This window comes from Ovis canadensis, chromosome 25 (assembly GCF_042477335.2).
Source record: "Ovis canadensis isolate MfBH-ARS-UI-01 breed Bighorn chromosome 25, ARS-UI_OviCan_v2, whole genome shotgun sequence".
NCBI lineage: Eukaryota > Metazoa > Chordata > Mammalia > Artiodactyla > Bovidae > Ovis > Ovis canadensis.
The window spans coordinates 21,748,112-21,765,458 of NC_091269.1; the positions used below are offsets into that span (position 1 = coordinate 21,748,112).

The following is a 17,347-nucleotide window of genomic DNA, read 5'->3' on the forward strand; positions in this document are numbered from 1 at the left end:
TCATCTCTTGTGTTGTTGGAAGAAAGTGTTTGCTATGACCAGTGTGTTCTCTTGGCAAAACTCTATTAGCCTTTGCCCTGCTTCATTCTGTATTTCAAGGCCAAATTTGCCTTTTACTCCAGGTATTTCTTGACTTCCTACTTTTGCATTCCAGTCCCCTATAATGAAAAGGATATCTTTTCTGGGTGTTAGTTCTAGAAGGTCTTGTAGGTCTTCAAAGAATTGTTCAACTCCAGCTTCTTCAGTATTACTGGTTGGTGCTTATTATACAGCATGAAATAAGTTAGAAAGAGAAATACCATATACCCTTAAGGCAGAAAGTGAAGAACTAAAGAGCCTCTTCATCAAAGTGAAAGAAGAGAGTGAAAAATTTGGCTTAAAATTCAACATTCAGAAAACTAAGATGATGGCACCTGGTCCCATCACTTCATTGCAAATAGATGAAACAGTGGAAACAGTGACAGACTTTATTTTTGGGGGGGCTCCAAAATCAATGTAGATGGTGACTGCAGCAATGAAATTAAAAGTCGTTTGTTCCTTGGAAGAAAAGTTATGACCAACCTAGACAGCTTATTAAAAAGCAGAAGCATTACTTTGTCAACAAAGGTCCGTTTAGTCAAGGCTACGGTCTTTTCAGTGGTCATGCATGGATGTGAGAGTTGGACTATAAAGAAAGCTGAGTGCCGAAGAATTGATACTTTTGAACTGTGTTGTTGGAAAAGACTCTTGAGAGTCCCTTGGAGTGCAAGGAGATCCAACCAGTCCATCCTAAAGGAGATCAGTCCTGGGTGTTCATTGGAAGGACTGATGCTGAAGCTGAAACTCGAATACTTTGGCCACCTGATAGGAAGAGCTGACTCATTCGGAAAGACCCTGATGCTGGGAAAGATTGAAGGTGGGAGGAGAAGGGGACAACACAGGATAAGATGGCTGGATGGCATCACTGACTTAATGGATTTGAGTTTGAGTAAACTCTGGGAGTTGGTGATGGACAGGGAGGCCTCGTGTGCTGCAATCCATGGGGTCTCAACGAGTCGGACACGACTGAGTGACTGAACTGAACTAAGTGCATATATATAGGGTTTAGAAAGATGGTAATGATAACCCTGTATGCAAGACAGCAAAAGAGAAACAGATATAAAGAACAGACTTTTGCAATCTGTGGAAGACAAGGGTGGGGTGATTTGAGAGAATAGCATTGAAGCATGTATATTACCATATATGAAACAGATGTCCAGTCCAAGTTTGATGCATGAAACAGGGCACTCAAAGCTGGTGCACTGGGACAACCCAGAGGGATGGAATGGGGAGGGAAGCGGGAGGGGGGTTCAGGACAGGGAGACACATGTACACCCATGGCTGTACTTGTCAGTGTATGGCAAAACCACCACAATAGTGTAGAGTAATTAGCCTCCAATTAATATTAATTAATTAATTTAAAAAATAGCACTCTTGGGATGATAGCACTTTCGATGCAACATGTGACTAAGAGAAATTTTCCACATAATAGGGGCACCTGATGAGTGGTCTGTGTCTCTTCCAGGAGGTGTATGTTGGCAAGGAGACCCTGTGCACCATCGACGGCCTTCACTTCAACAGCACATACAACGCCAGGGTCAAGGCTTTCAACTCCTCCGGCGTTGGGCCCTACAGTAAGACTGTGGTCCTGCAGACATCCGACGGTGAGCACTGGGGTGTCTCAGGGGAAACAGATTCAGGCCCAGCCCACGTATCAGATGCGCAGACAGATGGGCAGGGAAAATCTGACAGTTGCTGGTGAGGGAGGCATCGGGGTAAAGGAAAGAGGTGGCAGCTGGGTGAGTCCATCTCCTCCAGCCCTGCCCCTGACCTGCTCTCCTTGCTCCCTGCCCTCCCATCACAAAGGAAGGAGACACTCCTTCACCCTACTCTCTGGATCTGGAAAGTGAGACTGGAGGTTGAGAGGTACAGGGAGATTACATTCCCAGTGTAGCCTCACTTCCAAGGGGCCAAGAGTGGCAGGATGTCCCAGCGAAAAGAAGGCAGGAGGCTGCCAGGAGGAACTTTCCCCTCGAGCACCCCGCGCAAGAGCTCGGATCTGAGTGCTGCAGACCTCGCTGTGTCCTTTCAGGATGCAGGCAATCACAGCACACCCACACTCCACTGGGTTTTGATCACATGAACCCTAAGCGTCAAGGGGTGATGTAGGGTCTGGTCTGCTACATCGGACACGTACCTGTCGGGCCTCAGGGGTCCCTGGAGGGCACCAGCCCTGTGTTGCTGTCAGCGTTTGTCCCAGGGCTTCCCTGATGCTCGGCGGGTAAAGAATCCACCTGCACTGCAAGAGACACAAGAGAGGCAGGTTCGATCCCTGGGTCAGGAAGATTGCTTCGAGGAGGGCATGCCCGCTGCAGTAGTCTTGCCTGGAGAATCCCATGGACAGAGGAAGCTGGTGGGCTACAGTTCATATGGTCACAAAGAATCGGACATGACTGAGCAACTGGAACTTTCACTTATCCCAGCCCATCCTCTGGCTGCCCTAAGGAACACAGACAGCCTGAACCGCCCCCCAGGGACGGGCAGATGGTGCTGTCCCAGGGGTGGGCTCCCCAGCTGTGTGCCCCTAGAAGCCCTCACCTGCCAGCGGGCTGTGGGTGGAGAATAGAGCGCGGAAGCTTTGGTGACCCCACTTCACCTCTCTGCCTCTCGAGTCTCTCTCCCAGGTCGCAGGGCTGGATGTATATCCTCACTCCTAATAGCGCCGAAAATGTGCGTGAGTGCTGTGGAAACCAAGATTCCATGAGAGCATGTAGATGGGGGCCTGGATGTCTGTGTACTCGGCCCAGCTGGGGTCATGGGATTCGGCACTTGGATGAACACGGAGGAGAGAGCATGAATGTGTATGTGCGTGCATGCGCGTGTGAATTGAGCAGGGAGGAACACTCAACGCCGTGTGCCCACTTCCTGAGAGATGCCAGTGAGTCTGTCTGCAAGCCAAGGTCAGAGGCTGCCGGCAAGCTCATCCCAGCTCTGCCCCTCTCGCCCACCCCTTCCTTTCCAGTGGCCTGGTTCACGTTTGACCCCAACTCTGGGCACCGGGACATCATCTTGTCCAACGACAACCAGACAGCCACCTGCAGCAGCTACGACGACCGGGTGGTGCTGGGCACGGCGGCCTTCTCCAAGGGCGCGCACTACTGGGAGCTGCACGTGGACCGGTACGACAGCCACCCGGACCCCGCCTTTGGGGTGGCCAGGGCCAGCGTGGCCAAGGACATGATGCTGGGCAAGGACGACAAGGCCTGGGCCATGTACGTGGACAACAACCGCAGCTGGTTCATGCACGGCAACTCACACACCAACAGGTGCGCGCCCCCGCCCGCCCCCGACGGGAGGCCTGGCGCCCGGGCCCTCCTGCCCTTCCCAAATGCATCAGGACGTGGTGTGGGGCAGTGTTCTTAACCACTTTGGTGTCCGGTTCCCAGAGAGACGTGACCGCTGGCCTGCAGGCCAGATGGGAGCATATGATGGAGTGTGGAGCTGGTGGATGTGCAGGCCGCTCAGCGAGCCCCGAGGCCAGGCTCACCAGCCCTGGGCTCCAGTTCTCCTCCAGGCTCTGCTCCACTTTCCTCCACACCCCTCAGCCCAGCCTGAGTCACCATGGAACTCCCCACACACAACCGCAGGGGCTTGAAACAGGCAGGCAGGGGGTGCTGCGCCCCGGGGGCAGTCACTGTGGCGGCTCTGACCCGGGCAGCTCCAGCACTGCCTTGCCCTGAGGCTGGCTTGGGAGAGTGGGGTCACCAGGCCAGACTCGGGAAACTCGAATCCTGGAGGAGACCTGGCCCCAGTACTGGAGGGTTGTGGCCCTCCAAGCCATCTCCTCGCTGTCTCCTTCCCAGTCTGCTGAGGGCCATCACCCCTGCTGGGAGAGGCAAGAGGCCCCAAGGAACCAACTCCCCTGGACTGCAGCGCTAGGCCGGGTCAACTCCAGGGGCTCTCAGAGCTCCAGGCCCACCTCAGTGCTCCTGCAGATGGCCCCAGGAGTCCTGGCCTGGGACAGGGACTTGCCGGAGGATCCCCGGGGGCTGAAGGCAGATGGGACCCCTACCGTCGGCCTTTTCAGCAGCTGTGATCACCTATTCACAGGCCTGGGGTGACAGCAGGCAGCTCCTCTCCAGGGGCTGGGCAGCCTGGCCCTGCGCCTGCCTGGCCGTCTGCTCACAGGCCACCTGGGGACCGGGTCCAGGCCCAGCAGCACCCTCTCTGCTTGCTCAGGCCGAGCGGCAACCTAGATACCCTGGGGTGAGAGTGACAACGAGGAGCATCTATTAAGCCTACTTTGTGCTGTGGGAAGCACCTGGCTCACGGGATTTCGTTTGGGCCTCAGGAAAGTTCGATTGTTATCACCATTTGGCAGATTATGAGATCAGGGCTTAAGGTTAATGTCCAAGTCTTGGGGCTAATTACACATGGTGTCAGGGTTTAACTCAGGACCCAGGCTCCAGTTCTGGGGGAAGGGTGGAGAGGGGACTGGGCTGGGCCAGGAGACCCGGGGGAGGCGCTGGCGGGCCTCCTTCCTGTGCCGCGGGCAGCTCCTTAGCGCCACCCGTTGGTCAGTGTCTGAACAGCACCACAGGCCCAGTGGCAAGCCCCACTCCCCAGCAGTGCTCCGCCGCGGGTCCTGCCCTGCCCTCTGACAACGCCCACCCAGCACTCCTGACCAGCTCTCCAGCTGACCAGCTCGTTCCCCATCAGGAAAGGACAAAAATGGTTTTCTGATCAGAGCAGAGCCGCCTGTGTCAAGGCGGACCTCCACCTCAGCTAAGGGAGGAGAGAGTCTAACGGACTCGGCCCACCCACCCCGGGGAAGGAGACAGGTGAGGGTAATGCCCACCCAGAGACTCGCCCCACCCAGTGGATGCGAATCCAAACCACCATGAGATGGAGTGTCACAACATTCACCACGAGGGCCCCGATTTTAGTCCTTTGCTCTACAGCGGGTTCTGGGGGATGACCAGCCCCCTGCTCCACTGGGGGCACCGTGTTTCCAGGCGAGGGGGTCCCCAGCAGCCTTCAGCTGAACGTCCTGTCCTCACCCCCACCCCGGCTTCTCTCCCCAGGACGGAAGGCGGTGTGTGCAAGGGGGCCACCGTGGGCGTGCTGCTGGACCTGAATAAACACACTCTGACCTTCTTCATCAACGGGCAGCAGCAGGGCCCCACGGCCTTCAGCCACGTGGACGGGGTCTTCATGCCAGCCCTCAGCCTCAACCGCAACGTTCAGGTACCACGCACCTTCCGGGCCAGGGCCCCCTGCTGGCCCCCACCCCCGCTGCCCGTGGGCCTCCAAGGTGTGCCAGACAAAGAGGGCTCTAAAGAAGCCGATGGCGTGCTGCCCGGCCAGGAGCTTACCTACCGCCCACCCGGGCCTCGCCTGGAGACAGTCTCCTCTGGCGTGATGAATCCTTACTTGGCCCCTTGAAAGCAGCAGAAGCTCTAAGGTGGCTGTTTGTGCACAAGCAGGGGGACGGAGGGGCAGCCAGGGTGCAGGAGGTGGGCAAGTCCTGACGACATGCTCTGGGAAAGCTGCCAGGCCAGAAAGTCGGCGCCTCCTGTCCTGCAGGGCCCTGGTGGCCAGCGTGTGCTGGGGCTCCTGTGGCTTTCCTCCAAGAGGAGGGAGAGCTGGGGAGAGACCACGCCTAAGGATTTACCCCCATCCCACCCCTGCCTCTCTGGTTCCCTCAGAAAGCCAGCATCCTCCCAGGGCCGAGTCCAGTCCTGGGGGGCTACCTGCTCAGCAGCCCCATGAGGGTGTGAAGGACAGAGAGGAGCGTGGAGGGAAGCGCGGGGAGTGTGCCAGCCTTTGATTCCCACACACGGCTCCTCCCCTGGGAAGTATGGGGTTGGGGGCAAAGCTCTGTTTCAAGGTGTCCACTGACTCTGAGTATTATCCCTTATTGATTGATTTGTGGGGTGGCGCAGTGGTAAAGAATCCTCCTGCCAATGCAGGAGATGTAGGTTCAATCCCTGGGTCAGGAAGATGCCCTGGAGAAGAAGAGAGCAGCCCACTCCAGTATTCTTGCCTGGAGAATCCCCATGGTCAGAGGAGCCTGGCCGGCTATAGTCCATGGCGTCGCACAGAGTTAGACACAACAGAAGGAGCTTAGCATCCACTCGCGCACAAATCAATCAATGGATGTGTGTGCTCAGTCTCTGAGCTGTGTCTGACTCTTTGAGACTCTATGGGATATAGTCCGCCAGGCTCCTCTGTCCATGGGGATTCTCCAGGCAAGAATAGTGGAGTGGCTTGCCATGCCCTTCTCTAGGGGATCTTCCCAGCCCAGGGATCGAACCCACATCTCTTATGTCTCCTGCACTGGCAGATGGGTTCTTTACCACTAGTGCCACCTGGGAAGCTCTTGATTGATTTGTACCTCCACTCATTTGCAAAAGAGCTCTGAGGCAGCCTGAAGTATGGGCTGTTCTTACACAGGGTTAAGAAAACAAATGTAGGAAAGGAAAGAGGCCATGGAAAGAAAGCAGAAACAAATATAAACCTTGAGCCGAATTCCTCCTGCAGCAAAGAACCTCAGCCTTGCCGAGGCTCCTGGAGGCTGGGGCAGCGTGGGAACCAGGCAGTACGCAGTTCTCACTGTGAGGAGAGGCAAAGACCAGCTCCTTGGAGCAAGCTCCTGGGCCTGATAGTAGTGATGCCAAGCATGATAAATAGTAGATTCCACAACACAGAGAAGGCGGGCCGCTGCCTGTGGTGATCCTGGAGCAGAGGGCAGGGCATGGCTGCTGAGCTGTGTGCATTGAGGGCTCGTGGGGCTGCTCTGCCCCTGATCACCACGTCTTCTTTTCCAGGTCACTCTGCACACGGGACTGGAAGTACCAACAAACCTGGGGCGGCCAAAGCTGTCAGGCAACTAGCCTGCCAGGTCCTGCTCTGCGTGGCCGTCCCTCACTGCACTCACATAACCCCTGAGGGAGCACAGCCACATCCCGGGTGCAACCCAGCAGCCACTGAGCATCTTAGAGACCCGCTTTCTTTGAGGGATGGAGAATGCCTGCAGGCCATGCTCGCTGAGGCCACAGAGGGTGGTGAACATGGGTGCTTCCTGTCGTTCCACCGGGCATTACAGACACGAAGAAGGACGTTTGTCAAGACAGCGAGGAAGTATTTGGGGTTTCGTTTGGTTTCCTGCCTTCTGTTTTCAATGCTTGTCTTTTGCAGGGGGCAGGGAGGGGGGAAGGGGGAGGGCAGACCCTGTGATGAGCATCCTGAGAGCGGGAGTCGGGGGGACACTCGGAAATCCTGTATCCTTGGTGTCAAGTCTTTGCTGGATGCACCACTTCAGATATGCCAGCTCCCATCTCTGCCAGGAAGCATCATCCTTTAGGTTTTCAGTTGGCATATCCGGTGTGTTATGCCACTTGCAGAAGAGGATGCGCAGAGAGGGCCGTTAATTATTCATCTTGCTCTTTGCCGCTCCCGTGGAACTGTTGAGAACTTTTTCAAACAGTTTCCTTAGGTCCTTCATTAATCAACCAGTCTCTCTCCCCTCCACACCCCCTCACACACACGTGCGCACACACACACCAGTCTCCTAAAATTCATTCACTCGGTTCTTAAACACAAAACCCTGGAATCTGAATCACTGTGTGCTGAGTCTCCACCTGGTGATGGCTTTTTTTCGGGAGCTGGCTCCCCCAGAAGTTAGCTGCAAACCCGAGCTACTCTTCTGAGCTGCGAGGCTCTCAGATTCCTGAGCCGTGAGGCCCTGGGAAGCCTCTTATACCCAGTCCAGCTTCACTCTGAGACCATCCCCGGCCACCATGACAGCATCGTGAGAACAGGGAGTGGCCCGCTGGCAGGGGAGGCTGTGCCCTGGGGGCGGGCAGGACTCTGCAGGAGGCAGGAAACAGTGGATGCTGCTGTGTTCGTGGCCCCCACCTTCCCTCGGTGTGAGGGGTCCACATGGCCGCGCTGGGCTCCAGTGAGCCCGCCCCTCCCTGCTGGGAACGCTAACCTTCTCCCCGGAGTCCGCCTCTCGAAAAAAGCCTGCTCCGGGGTCTGAGCCCAGCTGTGCCCCTCTGCTCTCCTCCCAGCCTCTTCTTCCTTGTTGCCTGCCACCTCCCTATCCAACTGGTAGGAAGCCTTTCTCTCTCCTTTTTAAAAGAATATATTTTATCAAGCATTATTTTTGAGGTCAAGGAGTAACTTGTCTATTTGCTGGCTTGGATTTTTATAAAACTTAGCCCGTAAACCGGCACCGACTGTGTCTACTTAGTCCTACCTGCTCATTTAGATGCTGCACTTGCTTTCCGAGTCAGCCCGGCCAGCGCTGTGCAGATCCTACTGGCCTCTATTCAGCAGATGCGACAAGCCTACCTCAAGCCCCTGCTCCCAGACGAAGACTGCCGGCCCAACTGTGCCCACCAAGGTGGCCAGGGAGACTGGCTGCCCACGTCTGCAGGAGCCTCCTGGTGCTGTCTAAGCCCCTGCTGCCCAGGTCCCGGCAGCCACCCACTCAGTTGAGGTCCAGCCTCCTCCTTTCCATCCAGCAGGTGGTTCCCAGGGCACACGGAGGGGCTCGGCACCCCGCAGAGCTCCAGCCAGAGCCCGGCAGGCAACATGCATGGCATCCGCATCCTCGCAGCTGCCTGTCTCTTCTCCGCCCCCAGCATCCTTTCATCTCACTCCGGGGTCACAGCTCTGGGGGACTCCACGTGGAGGGTGGGGAAAGTTCTTGAAGCCTGGAGGCCCCAGAGGAGCCCCTGCCTTCCTGGGGCAGGAAGCCGAGGCCAGCAGGTCCAGAAGCATTGGCGTTGGGAGTGTCTTTGGGGAAAGACGAGCCCAGTGAGCTGAGAGTGAGGTGTGGCCGGGAAGTCGGCCACAGACGGCCCGGCGGAAGTGGCTCCTTTCAGTGGAGTCTGGGTGAGAGGCTAGGAGCTCCCAGGATCATCGAAGCTGGGTAACTCTGCAACCCAGGCTCTGCGTCTTCGGGGAGGAGCTCCTTCAGATCAGCCTGCACTTGGCGGCACCCTTGGGAGAGCAGTATCTGGGTCAGAGGGAGATGGGCAAGGGAGGAGGAAGACCTCCTGAGGAATAACATGGCTTCCTTCCCACCGGCAGCAGCAGCGGCCCCAAGGCCCTGTGAGTGCAGGAGCAGGCAAGTACCTGCCTTTCCCGGCTCCTCCAGGGCCAGAAGCAATACAGCTGAAACCGAGCACCGCGTCAGGTGGTCCAACAGCCACTCTCCTGTCCTCAGCACAAAACAACTTTTAGGAGCAAGAATGGACCACCAGGAGAAGGCAGGTCCACGTGTTCTTGAGGCACCAACAGAATGAAGGAGGGGCTCAACAACAGCTCATGGTTCGTGTTATGCTCTCAAGCCTGGGGTTCAGAGCTACTGCAGGGGTTCTCAGCTGCTACTGAATTCCCTGTTCCTTTACAATGTGGTGTCATCTCTGTACATAAGGTGGTATGAAGATGATGCTTTGGTTGAAGGATACCTTGGTGTTTGTCTATTGAGCAGTTTCAGTGAGAAAGGAATTCAAACTAATTTAAGATGTCAAGTTCCATTTCATTGTAAATAATGCCCCAGCCACACAGATCTGCAGTTTGTTCTTTGCTAGTGAGCAGGTTTCGTCAAAGTGTATGCCTCTCCTTTTAGAATTAATCTCTTTAAAATTTGTCCAATAGCATCTCACTGCGTAGCACCCAAGCTCCTAATTCAAAGCAAGGTAAGACATTACACACAGCCGCTTTTCCTGCTCTGTCCTATTTGGGAAAATAACAATCCCACCTGCCGCACAGAGTAAGTAACCAACCTGAAACCCATCAAACTGTACACAATCTGGGATGAGTCTTCAGCACTCTACAGACTCTGTAGTTTCGACAGTGCCCTCAGGCGCCCCATGGCCCCCTGCCCCTCTGGTGCCCCTGCCCTCTGCCTACCAGAGCATTCTCAGGAAGGGACCAGAATGCAGGAGTCATGTGTACTTCTTCCAGGGATATTTGCATCCAAGCCTTAGTTGAAAGGCTTGGTCCCCTGGGAAGGCGCATTTCAGAACAGGTGAGTAGGTTGCTTACAGATGAAGCTGCTGCCGGCTGTGAGGTATCGTATCCACATACAAGCCCCAAAGCACTCAGCATGTCAACACTGAGAAACTACTGCAAGGCTGTGGGTGATGCCAGGAGTTCTGTCTCAGCACTATTGACATTTGGCACAGCGGGGGCCTGTCCTGTGCACCACAGGACGTTTAGAAGCATCCTTCACCTCCCCTCAGTAGATGCCAGTTGTGACACCTGCAAGTGTCTACAGGACTTCCCTGGTGGTCCAGTGGTTAAGAATTCACCTGCCAACGCAGGGGACATGGGTTCAATCCCTGGTCTGGGAAGATCCCACATGCTGCAGGGAAACTAAGCCCAAGAAGCCTACACACCCTAGAACCCATGCTCTCCAACAAGAGAAGCCAGCGTAGTGAGAAGTCTGCACACCACAGCTAGAGAGTGGTCCCCACGCGCTACAATCAGAGGAAGTTCGCACACAGCAACAAAGACCCAGGGCAGCCAAAAATACACAATAAAATATATTTAAAAAACAACTAATTGAAAAAAAAAAAAAGCTTTAAAAGGATCTACAGACGTTGCCAAGTATGCCCAGGGGACTCCCTGGCTGAGAACCACTGGGTTATGCTAGCAGCTGGTCATGGGTCAATACGCAGAGTGGTGTGTGGGGCGTCCATGCTGTGGTCCCCAGAAAGCCTGAACCACAAACCTGTGGGCTTCATCCTAACACTCATGACCAGGCCTTCCCAAGTCTGCAGTGTCCTGCCAGAAGGGACAGGGCAGGAAAACGGGGGAGCCTCTCAGCGAAGCCAGCCCGTCAGGTCTCACTTTGTATTCCTGAAGGGTCTCCAACCTACCACCATTCCCAGAAAGCAACACTCCGCATCCGCATTCTTCCCGGCCCACTTCTGACTAGAAGCTGCAGGAACGCCTTAGTAGGTGTGTGGCCTTCAACTGGTCAAAATGTCAAATCAGGCATCATCAGGAAGCTACTCAAGGCCTGTGCAAATCCTGGAAACCACAGTGTTTCTTTCTCAAGCAAGCCAGGAGCTCCTGGCTATTCATCGGTCACATTCATTGATCCACAGCTTGACCTTTAAATGGACTATAAAACAAAGAAGAGTGGATTTGGGGGAGAATGCCAGGCTCAGCCATCAGAAATGCCTCTCTTTCAACCCAATGTGGGTGGGGCCACACCTCCTCAGTCTCTCTGTGCCTCAGTCTCCCCACCTGGATGTGAGCGCGGTCACACTAACCTACCTCATCTGGTGTGTTGTGATCGTAGAGTAATGCTTTTCAAGAACAAAGTGGAGACTTGCATCTGCTGAGTCCAGGCCAACGGTTCACACTTGGAGGACCGAGCCTGCGCGATGACTTTCCTGAGCCTCGTCTGACATGTCTTCCATCCAGGAGCACATGTTGATTACACAGCTGCCTGGCCAGGAATGCGTAAAACCAGATTCCCCTGAGCACAGAGAGAGACAGGACAACCGCTCCTGTTCTCAGAACGGCCTGCTTTGATGGCACTGTGTGAAGCACTGCACGCAGGCTACGCATCTGCCTGCAGAAGCTGCCTTGAAACAAGGAAAGAGAGTGACTGCCTTCCTGCCTTTGTGGTTATCTTAGCTCTCTTTTAAGGGGACCTTCGGCTGACGATGTTTCTCCTCTGTTTTCAAAGATCTCCGCAGAAGGAACGGTTTTGAAAACCAACATCTAAGCATGAGAAGGCACACAACCGAGCTACCATCTGGAAGGCAGGTTGGCCTAAAAGGTGGAGGGCCTAGTGTCCCCATGGGCTGGGACTCATCTGCACTACCTGTTGGTGGGGGGTGGGGTTCATGGGTTTCTTGATGAATGATGTTGACTTGAGTCAGAATAGCTGGGAGCTGAGACTACAGGCAAGTCTCTAAGCTGGGAGGCATCGCTTTCTCTCAACGGGAGCACAGGGCTGCCTGGCCCGGGTGCTGGGAGACCCAGGGAGCTCCTGGGCGCCACTCCCCAGACTAGGACCTCAGGAAGCCTCCAAGGAGAGGATCCAAGACAGGCTTCGGGTCTGGAAAAGTGACTGCTGGCAGCTGTGGACACAGGAGTGTAGTGGGTGTTTCCTGGGTGAGGCTGCAGCTGGGGAAGGGCCCTTCCAACTCCTCAGTGGTGACTGGACATCCCAGGCCCTGGGGTTTTCTCAGCACCAAGGGGAAGCGCAGAGTGAGCAAAGCAGAAAACATTAAATGCATGATGTAGAATTGCTGCTTTCACACTCAGCTGTTGTATTAAGCATGAGAGATGTGTGTTTAACGTTGGCAAAGGAATTTTCAAAGTAGCAAAAAGCTTCGTGTCCTTGTTTTAGCTGTCGATGACGGAAGCTCCATCTTCCTGTCTTTCTTTACCCTGCTTTCCCCCTCCCCCGCTGCACCCACAGTCTGTCGGGAGTTGCTGCCATAGGGTGGCAGCTCTTGGTCCTGTTGGTGTTCACATTCCACTGGAAACCCGGAGGAGGGAGGTGGGGGGACGGTATGCAACTTTTTTCTAATTTTTGTATTGGTATCCCAAGCGTTTGTATTTTTTGAATTGCAAACACTGTGCTTTCTGGTCTTTGGGGGTTGGTTGGACTTTGTGTATCGCCTTTTGGAAAACTTGAGTTTTACCACAACCTTAAGCAGACTTGAAATAAATTCTTTTGACACTGCCAACAGATGGAAAACAATGTCCCATCTGTGCTTACTGCTCAGCAGCAAGGTCTGCCTCTCTTCAAAGTGGCCTAAGTGCCAGCTGGATGGGGAAGAGGCTGCAGTGGGGTGGGGTGGGGGCCCGGGGAGGCCCAAGGTCAATGTGCTTCTCGGCGTGTGCTCAGGAAATCATGAGGTGATTACATATGCTGTATGCTAAGTCGCTTCAGTCGGGTCCGACTTTGTGACTCCATGGACTGTAGTCTGCCAGGGTCCTCTGTCCATGGGGTTCTCCAGGCAAGAATACTAGAGTGGGTTGCCATGCCCTCCTCCAGGGCATCTTCCTGACCCAGGGATCGAACTCACTTCTGTCTCCTGCGCTGGCAGGTGGGGTCTGTACCACTAGCACCACACGACTCTCAATTATAAGGCACCATCTCCAACAGTTCATGAAACTCATTTTTGCAAGTTAATTGGAAAGAGTTAACAAATGGCTGAGACAAATTCACGAATGAAAAGTTGATCATGGGTGGCAACTGGAAGCTAACTAAGATTGGGGAAAGTGTCCTAATCGGCCTGGGAGGATGAAAGAGACTGACCAGCCACTTCACCCACAGACTGAGCCTGGTATGACTGAAAACTGTCACTCTCCTCAAATTGTGCTTCCCAGCAACAGCTGTCTCCCGCGCCCCACAGCCAGCGACCTGGTCAGCCTTCTGTCACCTGCCGGACCACCGAGGGGTTTAGCCAGGTTTCGGGGCCAGTTGCGGACTCTGAGAGCAGGACATCCCTTAGAGGGAGCTCTTGGCATCCACACTAAGAGAAGGAAGCGGAATCTGGCCAAGGGAGACCCAGCAAAGGCCTCGGCCACTCAGCTCAGTCACCGAGTTGGGACGTCAGTCACCAGTGCCTGGGACGTTACAGGGGGCGGGCATCCCTGAGAAGAGCTCACTGCTGAAGCAGGTACCTCAGCACTCTTGGCAGAGGGTCTGGAGGGACACGGCAGGGCCACCAGTCCACGCCGCGCCACACACAGGTTTCCCCTCAAGGTGAGGGAGAGGCTCCTCCAGAGTCGCAGAGAGGGAAGCTGAGACGAGGCAGGCTGGCTGCTCCTGGAGCTGCACAGACCCTCACCATCTGCCTGGACTCTGTCCACCCCGCCACCCCAGCATCCCTGATCCAGACTCCCATCCCCTGAGGGGCAGGGGTGGGGAAGACCTGAGCTTCAGGTTGCCAAGGCCCTTCTCAGTCCAGGGTTCCCGTGCTTGTCGATTTACTACCAATGCTGGGGACAGGGAGCACCAGAGACATCTGGGTGAGCACCTGGGAACAGACTCCTCCTTGCCCCCCGGGTGACTGTAGCCCTGCCTCCGCTTGCCGGTCAGGGTCAGTTACCTCCGCAAGCTGGTGCCCATTGTTGCCCGGGCAAGAGCCTTGGTTCAGTGAAACACAGCTGTGCTCTCTGCTTCCTTCTTTGTCCACAAGCCAAGCACTGTGGGGATGACTCAAGAACTCCCTAAGTGGTGCCTGGGATTAAGGGCAGGTGGTGGTAGTGTTGTATGGCACCAGGACCGATCCACCCAGGTGTATCCATGATCAGGGAGATGCCCTGCGAAGGGGGAAGGGCGCTGCGTATGGAAGACATAGCAAGGAAGCACTTAGGCTCCCCCAGGCCTGGGCTCCTTCCACGGCAGCACTGTTCTCCACTGGCACTTCTCTCTGCTGCTAGCCTTGCTGGAGGAAGCCTCATGAGCAGGGAAATAAGCAGCATGGTCTTACACGTGATCATCAGTCCTGACCATGCAGGCTTGCTTGTCGCCCTTAGACCTATTTCCAGCGCACCCAGTGGTTACATGGCTCCTCTGTATTTACCCCATAAATTAAAAGGTGAAACAAGGAAAGCAATTTACACTAGGAGCTTGCATGCTTTTCCAGAATTGACTAGCCTGGGACTCTGGTCGAGAGTTGGGCCAAGTGCTCAGTTATCTGAGCCACAAAGGCTCATGGGAGGTGGGGTGAGGTGGGACTGCTGGGTTTCCTGGCTCCCTGTCAGTAAGGAGTTAAACTGACCGGGTACCCACTCCAGTAGGTCATTTCCGGCTCCTCAGATTTTTCCCAGGGCTTTGTCATGTGTGGTGGGTTCCCTGGTGGCTCAGACAGTAAAGCGTCCTCCTGTAACGCAGGAGACCCGGGTCAATCCCTGGGTCGGGAAGATCCCCTGGAGAAGGAAATGGCAACCCACTCCAGCACTCTTGCCTGGAAAATCCCATGGAAGGAGGAGCCTGGTGGGCTACAGTTCATGGGGTCGCAAAGAGTTGGACACGACTATTTCACACCTTCTTAAAAAATAAAAAAATAAAAACACTTAAAAACTGCCAAGGACGTCACTGGTGGTCTTAGTGGTTAGGAATCCACCTGCCAATGGTTCCATCCCCAGTCCGGGAAGATCCCACACGCAGGAGAACAGCTAAGGCTATGCTCCACAACTACTGAGCCCATGCTCTGCAAGAAGAAGCCACCGCAACCGAGAAACCCTTGCACCACAACTAGAGAGTAGCCCACGTGCACCAATGCAGGGACAGAGGACTCGGCCCAGCCAAAAACGAACCGAAATAAATCTGCCAAAATATAGACCCCAATGAATGCTGCCTTTCAAAATAAACCAGAAAGTACTTCCAGTGTTTTAATAAAACATTTCCACTTTTGCTTCAAGTCAAAATATATTTTGAACAATGTAAATGCCTTCCAAGTCAATTTATGAGTCACTTAGGAGAGTTAGCCAGTGGTGAAAATACCCCTCTGTTTTCCCCAAAACTTTATTATTTATGAGGTTTAGATCTGAATTTTTGAACAGTGGGAAAAAAAGAAATAACAGCCAAAAATGAAGACCTTTTTTTTTTTAAGTGTCACAAGCTTTAAGAAGTTCCAATACTTTCAATAAGGGAAATACTAGTTAAAAATATATGTATGGCTGTCCCAAGTTATGACTTTGAAGGAGATAACATTTGTCTAACTTATTGGTTGTGTTGTTTAATAGTCATGTTCATTTTTACCAAAAAGTTGTGTTTTATTTATACAGCTTCTTACAAAGTAGATTTTATACACCTTAGGTAGGCTGAAAATTTAAACTGCTTTTCCCCCAAAACAACTGACAAATTATCACATTCTTAATTTTTTCATGATTAAACATGTTTAGAAATTAAAAAGCAATTTTAAGCTAATTATTAGCATCTACAAATCTGTAAAATTATGAAGTATCTACATGTAAACGCACAAGGCACCAGTCAAAGTGAAACCTGGGTGAACCTCGCTGGAGAATATTAAACATTCTTCTCAATAATCTGACTTCACATTCACATTGCAGTTGGCCCAATGTGGTTATCATAAAAAAAAAGGACACTTCAGCAGCTAGAAATTAATTATTTCTTTTCCTTAAGATAAAAAAGTCTGTGAAATACAAAATAAATAAGAATAATCTGGAAGTCTTGCAGGGGTCCAGTTTCAGTCCATTTGGCACTTTCCCATTTCTCTGTTTTATAAAGTAATGTCATTTAGCCACTCTGGAAGAATTTATTTTCTTGATATCAATTTGGCTCAAAATCAATGTCCCATTTTTGAATTTTCCAACCTGTCCAATCCGTCCACTTGACAAAATACTTGGAGCAGACTTCTTCTTTTTTGATTTCCTACATTTAAAGTAAGAGAAAATTACTGTAATCAAGCTTTAAACAAATGATTCCAGCACCACAACCAGGCCACCTGGGTCTGCTCCTGTGAACTCTCAGCTCTTCCCAGGCACGGCCCCCGACCCAATGTAGTACCACCCTCCTTCCTGCGGTCCCTGAACTGCCTCCTGCCTCAGGGCCTTTCCACTGGTTTCTTCTACCCTGAATAATCTGTTACCAGGTCTTTCCAGATCTTCCTCTTTATTCAGTTCTCAAATGTGGCTTCCTTAGAACAACACACCAGCCCACCCTCAGTGACATTGTCTCATAGTGTGTTAAACTTCAACCTCCTCACGAAGCCTGCCAGCTTCCCTGGTGGCTCAGATGGTAAAGAATCTGCTTGCAACTGGGTTCGATCCCTGGGTTGGGAAGATCCCCTGGAAGAGGGCATGGCAGCCCACTCCAGTATTCTTGCCTGGAGAATCCCATGGACAGAAGAGTCTGGTGGGCTACAGTCCACGGGGTCTGCAAAGAGTCGACACAGCTGAGAGACTAACACTTGCACAAAGCCTGCCCGGACCTGACAAGCCCTATGCACCTGTTTATAGGTTTAATGTGTTTCCCGCCCTACAATGTAAGCTCCTCCAGGGCAGAGACCCTCAATGTGCTCATGGCTGTACCCCCAACATCTATGTGCCCAGCACACAGCGGAAGACAGAGCACACCGCCAGAAACAACTGATCAGCTTCCAGCCGTAGACAAAAGCAGATTTTGAAACAGTAATTTCAGAAGAGAGAAAGAGGTGCTTGAATGAAGCTAAGAAATAAGCAGAATGGCAGAAAATCAAGGTTCCACTACTCAGACCCCAGTGCTCTCCCTTGTGTGGCTGTGGACAGGCAGGCAGCACAGACCCGGCCGGTCATGCTGACCCAGCAGTACCTCTCTTAGGAGGGAACA

The 17,347-nt window shown here is 53.4% G+C and overlaps 2 protein-coding genes across 4 annotated transcripts in view; one reads left to right on the forward strand and one right to left on the reverse strand.

The window, feature by feature from the left end:
- TRIM67 (tripartite motif containing 67) overlaps positions 1–6,914 on the forward strand; it is a 56,208-nt gene extending 49,294 nt beyond the window's left edge. For all 3 annotated transcript variants that reach the window (XM_069571545.1, XM_069571546.1, XM_069571547.1), the window contains 4 exons: positions 1,544–1,682; positions 3,041–3,344; positions 5,103–5,265; positions 6,849–6,914. In XM_069571545.1, coding sequence (XP_069427646.1) covers positions 1,544–1,682; positions 3,041–3,344; positions 5,103–5,265; positions 6,849–6,914 — 672 coding nt within the window. The remainder of the gene's footprint in view (positions 1–1,543; positions 1,683–3,040; positions 3,345–5,102; positions 5,266–6,848) is intronic.
- An 8,480-nt stretch (positions 6,915–15,394) lies between these two features.
- The window catches only part of FSAF1 (40S small subunit processome assembly factor 1), a 33,086-nt gene continuing 31,133 nt past the window's right edge, over positions 15,395–17,347 (reverse strand). Inside the window, exon 7 of the mRNA XM_069572606.1 lies at positions 15,395–16,411. Coding sequence (XP_069428707.1) covers positions 16,273–16,411 — 139 coding nt within the window. The 3' untranslated portion in view covers positions 15,395–16,272. The remainder of the gene's footprint in view (positions 16,412–17,347) is intronic.